General features: G+C 28.9%; 1 protein-coding gene across 1 annotated transcript; it reads left to right on the forward strand.

Annotated features, from left to right (window-relative positions):
* Nucleotides 1-4,655: 4,655 nt before the first annotated feature.
* On the forward strand, nucleotides 4,656-5,397 carry LOC108460066 (uncharacterized). Its single transcript, XM_017759445.2, has 2 exons — nucleotides 4,656-5,025; nucleotides 5,121-5,397. Exons 1-2 carry the CDS (start codon nucleotides 4,742-4,744, stop codon nucleotides 5,179-5,181), a joined length of 345 nt encoding a protein of 114 aa, XP_017614934.1. The 5' UTR covers nucleotides 4,656-4,741; the 3' UTR covers nucleotides 5,182-5,397.
* The last annotated feature ends 4,882 nt before the right edge of the window (nucleotides 5,398-10,279 follow it).

Consider the following 10,279-nt stretch of genomic DNA (forward strand, 5'->3'; position numbering starts at 1 on the left):
TGTCACAAAAATGACCATGCAATGAGAAATTAACTTTTAAAAGGAATGTTACATTCTTAAAAAAGTAAATTAAATTTTACATATTAAACATTGAAATTACATTCTAACCAATTAAATTCTTTAAAATATAATACCAAACACCCTCTTAATATATATATATATATGAACTCTTAAATAATATTTTTAATTTTACTTGGTACTTGTCAAATTGAAGGATATATGTATGTTCAAATCTATATAACAATAACATCAAATTTAATATAACATGAGGTATAATACTCTTAACGTACATATGAAGTGCGAGATTAAAAATTGTTCCCTATAGACTTGGATGGTGGGGGAAGAATTTTCGAGAGAAAGATTGAAGAAGATTGTACGTGATGTTGTGGTGCAACATTCTGTGGTTCATATGAATTGGTATTTCCCTCTGGAAATAGGGAGTGTGACAACTTGCAATTCCAAACCCTAATTATGTCTCCAACACCCCCACATTAATTTCTATTGCTTCTCTAGATTTTTCTATGTTTGGTCTCTAATTAATACTCGTGCATGACAAGGGGCCCAACACTGACATGTGACTTATAATTTCAATTACTCCAAATAGCATGTCTAATTTAAGTCTTGATTGATAGATAGTTGAAAAATTAAAACAATTGAAATTTAATATTTTTAATGATTTAATTTTTATACATTGATAATTTAAAATTAAATATTTTTAAATTTTTATAAAAATGTGAAAATAATAAGAAATAAGAGTTATTTATCACATAGAATATTTTTAATTTATTTTATCTATTATAATATTTTATTATCTTATAAAATTTTACGTTAAAATTTAATTTTTATTTGCAATAAGATGAAATGTTTAAAATTAAGAATAAAATATAGAATATTTTTTTATAATTTAAAATCTATATTCATCAAATAATCTAATTATATGTCGTAATTAATTTTAAATAATATATCAAATAATATTTTAACTTCAATTCAATATTTAAATTTTTAATATTTAATTTTTCACGCTTATTTTAATTAAGGACAAAATAATTGTTTCTGTTGTTTTTGAATTACAAGAAAAGACAAAGTCCTAACACCATGCAATTAACGTGACTCGAATCCAAACTACATTTGAAGCGATGAACACTCTAACTATTAAACTAACACACTAAGTTTATTTGTAATATAATATCCATTACCATTTGTATGTATATATATCCATAAATTATGTAAGTCAATGATAAAACTTAATAGAATATTAATAAATATAAGCTTCGACCCTTTAGATAATGTTTCTAGTTTTAAAGTTAATTTTTTTTTGGTATAAAAAGAAGACTAAAAGAAATTATCAAAAGGTTGACATACGAATATTCGAGGTTAAAATATCTCTTATTCTATCCTTTTGCAAATTTTTTTACATATCTAAAGGATGAACGCCAAATAACCATAACTCTTTCTCATTTACAAAAGTCATTTCAGTTAATGTATCCGCTACCTGATTATTTTATCTAGGAATATACCTCACGAACTACTTGTCTTTAGAAGATCAAATTTGTTGAATTCTCCTGACGAGTAAAATATTTGATCCAGCTAAATGATAATTGTAAATAACTTTGAATACCTTGAGATTATCAGACCGGATGATTACCCGATTATATTCCCGATTATATCTTTACTTTTGAAGCAGGAAGAAACAATACAAGATTCCTCACAATTCAACAACAAAGATAGAAATATTTATTGTAAAAATTAATTGCTTAATTAATATCATATGTAAAAAAGATTCTGACTTCGTTCATAGACAACCTTCTCACGTTTAGTCCACAAATTTGATAGTACAATTTTGAAGTTATCGTCACAAATAATTTTTTTTGTTAGACTAATAGCTTATTTATGACAAGTCGACAACCCTTAAAAGGGACAAAGGTTTTTTCTTTTCCTTTTAATCTATAATAATAATTATCATTAATAACATTCTCACTTAAAAACTCAACTTTTAAAAAACTTATTATTTTGGTATAATTATTGGTATTCACATCCTATTCAAGTTAATTGTGATATTCAAGTAAAATTCTCTTAACAGTAATAGTTCTAGGATTCAAACTTGGTCTAAATGTTTGGCAAATAAGTTTCCACTCCTTCCAAACACTTTTTAGTTAAAATTTATGTTTTAGTGAGTGATATGAAATCTTTTTTTTAATAAAAATAATATTATACAATCAATCCACTCTATAACAATCACTCGCTATAACAACATTTCGCTATAACAATAATATCCATAGTTATGAAGTATGTTATTTATTAAATTAGTTCTCTATAATAACATATGGTCTAATTTTTAAGTAAAATTATAGGTATTTTATATGAGTAAGCCTATTAATTACCGTTTATTAAATAAAATGATCTTAATTAAAAGATTATTTAAATAAAATGATTAAATTTCACATGAAGAAATTTATTAATCATATTTTATTAAATAAAAATAATTTTCAATGAGAGATTAAAGATATCAATTCAATAAGCTATTACGTTCCCTAATTAAATATTCTATTATGAATTTGGAACATCATAAAATTATAAGTTGATTACTTGAATTTCGTAACAAATGATTAATTAATTAATTAATTAATTAATTTGATAACTCAAATTGTTTAATTGAACTTGTTAGATTTATAAACTTGTGAAAGAATGTAAAATGAAATATGCATAAAAGTAATAATATATGTACATGTTATACATCTTTTAATTTTATTCATTTGATTCCACTTTTTTAAACATAATTCTTACTTTCTTTATTTGATGGAAATTAATGATATAAATTCTATGATAAGCTTACAGCAAGCATCTCTCTATAACAACATATTGTTATAGGTGTATAATAGTCATCTCTATAACAAACAATTTGAGCAGACAAATGGGATTGTTATAGAAAAAGTTGATTGTATATCTTATTAACCTCTCCTCCTAATTTCACTATTTTAAAAACTTTTAATTAGTAAATTAATATTTTAAATAAAAACTATATATTTTATCTATTTATACTACATATTAAGGAGGGGTTGATTGATTTAAGTGTCACCCATTAATCAAACCTCAACTTATTTAAGAAATTACCAATTATCCAATCATTTTACAAAACAATAAATATATTTTGAGGATTTTTTTATATTTTTATATAATATCTAAAAAATACACACATGATAGGATTAGAACCCAAACCACTATAATTTATAGTATTTTAATTTTTCCCTTTCAATTAAAGCTTCATCTATTTTCATGTAAATTTTTATAAATATATTTATTACACAATATTTTATTATCTAATTATGAAAAGTTACAAATGGTCACTCAACTATTTAATTTTATTTATTTTTGGTTATGAGCTAGATAATGTAAAAAATAAAATGGTAACACCAAAATAATCTAAGATAGTTGGTTGACCAAAAAAGACAAAATTTAATAATTGAGTGACTATTTTATGATTTTTTATAGTTAAGTGACCAAAAAAAATTTACTAATAGTTGGATGACTACTTATTGTAGTTTACCCAATAAATATTTGGATAAACTACACCACAGGTCCCCCAATTATGAGTCATTTTCTTTTTTGATCATCAAATTATGAATTTTTTAAATTGGTAACCCAATTAATCGAGACTATTTTTTCTGGTCTATTTTCATTAATTGCACTAACAAAAGGGTAACGTGGCAATTGAAAAATCAGTATAATAATAAATTTAGTCCTTAACTTTTACATATTATATTAATTTAATCATATTTAAAAAAATTAACTCTCAAAAGTTACAAATAATCTCAATTTAATTTTAATTCAAAAAATTTCAAAGAAAATAAAAATACATAAAAATTCAAACAAATAATAAATTAAAATTTTATATTAATATTAAATAAAAACTCTCCCCGTCTACCTCTTATCTCTCCCTCCCCTATATAAATAATCTCAATTTAATCTTAATTTTAAAAAATTCAAAGAAAATAAAAAAATACATAAAAAATTCAAACAAATAATAATATATTAAAATTTTATATTAATATCAAATAAAAACTCTCCCCGTCTACCTCTTACCCCTCCCTGCCCTGCCACGTCCCTCTCCCTCTCTGCTGCACAATTAAGCAAAGACAATTAAGGGGCTCATTTCTTGTACTTGCAGAGGAATATTAGACCAAAAAAAAAAAAAGAGGAGCAAAAATCAAGATCCTTCTTTACCAATATTCACTGGAATAGAACAAATTTGAAGTATTACAACTGGATTTTCGTTGATTTCAAAATTAGTAGGCTGGCTGAGAAAATTACCTTGGACAATGAGCTTGCAGCAGAGAGGGAGAGGGATGCCGGGGGTGGGTAGGGAGACGGGGAGGATTTTTTTTATTTTTTATTTAATATTTATATAAAATTTAAATTTATCATTATATTTAAAAATATTTTGTATTTTTATATATTTTAAATTTTATATTTATTTTTGTCAACTATCATTTTATTTTTTAATTTATTATTTGTTTCAAAATATTTATAAAAACAAAACAAAATGTGTATATATAAATAAATAAATAAATAAAGGCCATTGGTTCTTGCATTTCAATAATTTGTGCAAAGCAAATCAGTGTCAACATCATTTACCTCACTACTCTTCGTCTATAAATATAATCATCAACCCCGCATCATTCCCCTGCACTCAACTTCAAATCAACCCAGAACCTTCTTCCGTGGTTTTTTTCCTCTCCCATAAATGAAGTTCTTCTCTGAATTAGGTTCCTGTTATCGCCCATCCACATCCCATAGAGATGAGGATAAGGCTTCTCTCCGCACCACCCGCCATGCAGAACGTACTATTACCAAGTCAGGCGGTGGCTCTGCCTCCTCACCAAGTCGATATTGGAGACCGGTTCTTCAAGCTATCAGGGAAGACGGTAAGATTACGGAAAAGAGAACTCCCAATAAAAACAAATCGAAAGGGAAATATACGTCTAAGCCTTACAGAGTTAGCCATGATGAGAATTCCTACTACTCCAGGTTGGTAATACGTACTCTTTTTCTTCTTTTTTAAAGTACCCTTTTTCTGCCTAATATTTGATTATGTTTTTTTTTTCTTTTTGGGTAATTTTCAGGAATAATAACATTGAGCCGATGGTTATACCTGCGTTCTCTCCGACACCCTTCATGTTTTAAATTTTAAGAAGCTTTGGCCGCCAGCCGGATGCTGCCTATTCTCTTTACCATTTTCTTTTTAATTGTTCTATCCATTTTCCTTGCTGATTTAGGAAGATGTTAAGACTGGTAGTATATAGAATAATAATTTTTTTTATCACTTATTTTTCATCCGAAACTTGTAAAGAGTTGTTTTAATGAAATGTTTTCTAAATTAAGGTGTTTTTATTTATAAAATATGGGTACCTATCTCATGATAAAAAGATAGTATAAAACTGTGATATTATCTATTTCCAACTGTTTTATGTTACACCAATATTTTCATCTTGAAATTTATCATTTTATCTTTAAAAAACTAAATTCAAATTAAGATCCTTAAATTTAGGATGAAATTGTTGATGTGGCATAAAATTATTAGAAATAGATAATATCACTGTTTCATACTATCATTTCTCCTATCCCATATAGAGTTTTACATATGCAACGCATGGGATGCTTCGAGCCCAAAAGTTCTAACATATATAAAAGAGTAAATATACATTTTGTTACTTTAACTTAGCTTCAAAGTTCAAATTGATACTTAAGGTTTTTCTTTTGTCTAATTAAGTACTTAAATTTGGTTTTCTAATTCAAACTAGTACATTAACTTGATGTCATAGTTCAATTTTATTCAAATAATTTATTTACCATAAATATTAATTTGGACAAAAAATCCAAAATTCGAGTATTTAATTGAACTAGAATAAACTTTAAGTACTAATTTAAACAAGTTCAAGTGTAAATATATATTTACCCTCCTATATTAAAAAAGAAAACACTTCACAAAGGAGCTAGCTTATCCTAGTGGTAAGCTATTTTCAAAGTTAAACCTTGAAAATGAATGGATTCTTCAGCTACATCTAGAAAGGTGTTATGAGTACAATAAGTTCCAAGAAACCTAATACCTTTAAACTCAAAATTGATAAATGGAACAATAAATCAACATTGTATATAAGGTGGACAGTGAAAATTAGCCATATGCTGCAGTTATGTGATTTGTTGTGAAGGTCCACAAAATAGACAAAAGAGAGAAATAAAATGAGACAAAAGATTTGTGTGATTCCTCGTGTATGTTTTTGTTGAGGAAGAGAAACCAAGATAAAGACTGAATATCATTTTCTCTTATTTACTTAAATATCACCATAACTTAAGAAGATTTCTTCACCAATCATTCGGGTGGATTTGGGTTGGTCCAGCTCGGGCTCGACTTTAAGCTTGAAAATTTGAAATTAAGCCTTAGCCTAATTCAATCATGAATACTAAAAGAATTTATTTAATATTTTTAATGAAATATTTTAGGGTGAGTATTTGGAATACTAACAATATATTTTTTATTCCATGGCACATTAAATAATTTCCATAAAATTGACATGTGTCTCTTTTTTTTTAATATTTATTTTTTTAATATGTTACTATACCCTAACCTTACTTGTGGATTCTAAAAGCTCTACTGACAATATATCAAATAAATTTCCAATATTTAGTACATTAATACTACAATAATAGTGATAATATTAGTACTAAAATATATCATTATATGTTAGTGATGTCCATGAAACCAACTAAAGATCTCATTAAGGCAAGTGCACCCATCAATTAATACTATAGCTACAGTGAGTACAAATATCGTTTCTACGAAAACTAAAAGTACTTGTAATTATTGTTTTTCTATTATTTAGCCAAATAAACCTAGTGATTGATGAAAACTAAGATTAACTAAATTAATTAACTAACAAACACAGCAAAGAACAAATCACGAAAATAAATGATAAACAACTAAGAAGCAAAACAATACCCAGGAAAGAATTTACCTAGATTTCATCTGTCACTATCAATCTAAATTATGCAATTTATTCACTTAGTATTTTGTAGAAATCCATAAATTATGCTAATATCTCTTTTGATAGTAAGAGCAACTGACTCTAGGCTGGTTAATTAAAATTTCTTTTTAATTAAAACCATTATTATCGCATTAACTCGATCTATTGATTCCCTTATTAGATTTAACTTTAATCCGGTAGATTTATGTTGTCATATTTCTAGAATTGCATGCAACTCCACTCAATTAAACTAGATCTACTCTTAAACAAGGTCTATTCCTCTTCTAATTTAAATACATCAAACATGGATCAAAGTGGACAGTGGAAATCAGCCATATGCAGCAGTTATGTGATTTGTTGTGAAGGTCCACAAAATGGACAAAAGAGATAAAATAAGACAAAAAATTTGTGTGATCCCTCATGTATGCTTTTATTGAGGAAGAGAAACCAAGATAAAGACTGAATATCATTTTCTCTCATATACTTAAATATCACCATAACTTAAAAAAGATTTTTCACCAATCATTTGGGTGGATTTAAGTAAGTCCGGAGCTCGAGCTTTGAAAATTTTAAATCAACCCAAATCAACCATGTATATTAAAAGAATTTATTTAATATTTTTAATGAAATATTTAAGGGTAAGTACTTGAAATACTAATAATATATGTTTTTTTATTTCACAACCAACATTAAAAAATAGACAAGTGTCTTTTTTTAAATATTTTATTATACTTTCATAGGATACTTATCAACCTCGACCTTACTTGTGAAGTTTAAAAACTCTACTAACAAATGTATCAAATAATTTTCCAATATTTAATACATTAACAATACAATAATAGTGATAATATTAGTACTAAAACAAATCATTATATGGTAGAAAAAAATCCAACATGTAACACCCTAATAAATTTATTTTTGTTTCTGTAAATATCTGACAACTGTGTATCTGCTTCAGTGGTTAAGTGTTCTGGATGTGTGTTTGAGAGGTCTTGGGTCCAATTCCCCCTTTTGGCAAAACTTTGTTATTTTAGGTACAAGCCTTACCTATGATGAGTGAGCTTATATAAAAGTGTCTATTAATTCATATCAGAATGAGCCTGCTGGTTTGAGTGGTAGGGAGTTGGTGTGTTGGAGGTTCTGTGTCTGAATCCCTGCGTGGATGTGAGTTTTATTTTTTCTCAGTTTTGTGATAGAATTTCGGAGGAATTAAAATTCTGAAGTGGTTAAGATTGAGGAAATAGTGGGGAGTTGGGATATTGAGGGTTATCAGTTTCTTTTTTTTTTTCAAAATTCATGTTCTCTCTCCCTCTCAAAATGATTTTTGACATCAGTTGCTTCCCTGTTGTGCAACTCTTGATTTCTACCCTCTTTTCGTTACCTTTTCATTTCTCGTTCAGGCTATTGTCGATCTTTGCGTTGGGTTCTATTTTTTCTGCGCGAATTGCTTGTTGGTAAGTACTTTAGTAGTTTCGTTTCAATTGTGGGTGTTTCAGTTGTGTTGATATCGTATACCTTATTGTTTAGGAGAAGATCAAGGAACTGCGGATTGGTAATCGGTGACTTACTTGTGTGGAATCAGCGTTGTTCGTTAGAAGCTAAGGGTTTGGTTATTTGTTGGAATGAACGGAACCTTGGTTTTAATTTTAGTATCGAATTAGACATTTAATTCAGTGTTTTGTTGGACAAGTTTAGGTTCTAGTGGTATCTGGAAAGGATTTTGCATCAAAACCGTAACAGGTGTGTACCCGAAACACAGAAAAACGAGCTTCAACGGAAGTCGAAAAACCCCACTGTCGATGCCACACGGTCGTGTGCCTAGCCATGTGGTTGGCCGTGTGGTCAACAAAGGCATGGTCGTACTTAAGGCACAGCCGTGTGTGGTGCGAGTGTGGCCGTGTAGGCTTCATAGGCTAGGCCAAGTTGGGCGTGTGGACCCACACGGGCACTCTACACCTGTGTGTGGGTTATGGGTCAGGCCATGTAGGCCACACAGGTGAGGCCAATCTGGGCGTATGGGTCTACACAAGTATGTGGGCCCATATTTCTAAAATTTTTCCTAGGGTTGCACGGGTCGTTCCAATAGACTATGGACCTACCGTAGGGCTGGTAAGGGCTAGCTAAACCCTAGATTTTGTGATTTGTCATTCTAATAGTATGCTCTTAGTAGGATATTGTTATGCATGTCTGATTATTCTACTATATGTTTATCTGATATCTGTACACAAACATGATAAGAATGTTATATCTATGTCTATACATGTATTTTGTATCTATCTTAAGGCCAGATTTATATATATGGAAGAAGTGTTTTGTGTGGCGTTCACTGCCTATATTCTGGCAATTTAGCTGTACTTTATCTGATATGTGTCATAATGGCACGATACGGTATATAGGGCTAGGTGGGTGTTTTTAACCCCACATGGTGTGATGGGGTGGTCGAAGTTGGTGTGTAGAGGATGGGGGTAGGATTCTGTTTATCTAGTCTGCATATCTATCTCTGTTATCCATATCTAAAATGGATATGAGTCTGAATCTGTATCTAACTATTTATATTGATTTTTATATAAATTTTATGTCTATTTCTGTTGGGTTACACACTGAGTTTATGAAAACTCACATCTATTTTTTTGTTTTGTTCAACTAATCCATAGACTTAGGCGGATCGATGCGACGGATTTTTTGGGTAACCACGAGTTTATAATCGGTTATTAATTATGATTTTATACTGATTTTAAGGGTTATTTCCAGAGTTTTGTAATTAATGAACTCTCTGGACTATTTGATCTTATTTTGGGATTTGGTTTTGACTTGACTATTTATTTACGATGATTTTTAACAAAAATTGGTTTTTTTTTTAAAAATGAACTGGATTATCGAATTAAACGTTTAATGACTTCCGCTGTATTTACGTTTGGGCAAATAAATGAATTAAACAGAAGCCTTCGAAAATAGATATAAATAAATATGAGTTTTGAAACTGGAATGTTTTGACGTAACGACTCCGTTTTCAAAATCCTACCTTGTGACATCACCGGATCCAGCCATCACGTGTAGGCCGGGTTTGGGGTGTTACATTTAGTGGTATCAGAGTCAGGTTGCAAAACTCAACTATAACACCCCTTACCCGAGTCCGAGGTCAGGATAGGGTACGAGGCATTACCGGACTTAAACGTACACAACTATGTAAAACTGGGCCATAAAATTTAGTTCAAATTAAAAACATTCATTCATATTCATAATGTCCCTTATACGGACTT

This window comes from Gossypium arboreum, chromosome 4 (genome assembly GCF_025698485.1).
Source record: "Gossypium arboreum isolate Shixiya-1 chromosome 4, ASM2569848v2, whole genome shotgun sequence".
Classification (NCBI taxonomy): domain Eukaryota; kingdom Viridiplantae; phylum Streptophyta; class Magnoliopsida; order Malvales; family Malvaceae; genus Gossypium; species Gossypium arboreum.

Excerpts from the sequence above, each read along its gene's own strand:
- LOC108460066 (XM_017759445.2), top strand. The coding sequence starts at position 4,742 with ATGAAGTTCTTCTCTGAATTAGGTTCCTGTTATCGCCCATCCACATCC. Across the intron at positions 5,026-5,120 it reads GAGAATTCCTACTACTCCAG|GAATAATAACATTGAGCCGA; the intron begins GTTGGTAATACG and ends GGTAATTTTCAG.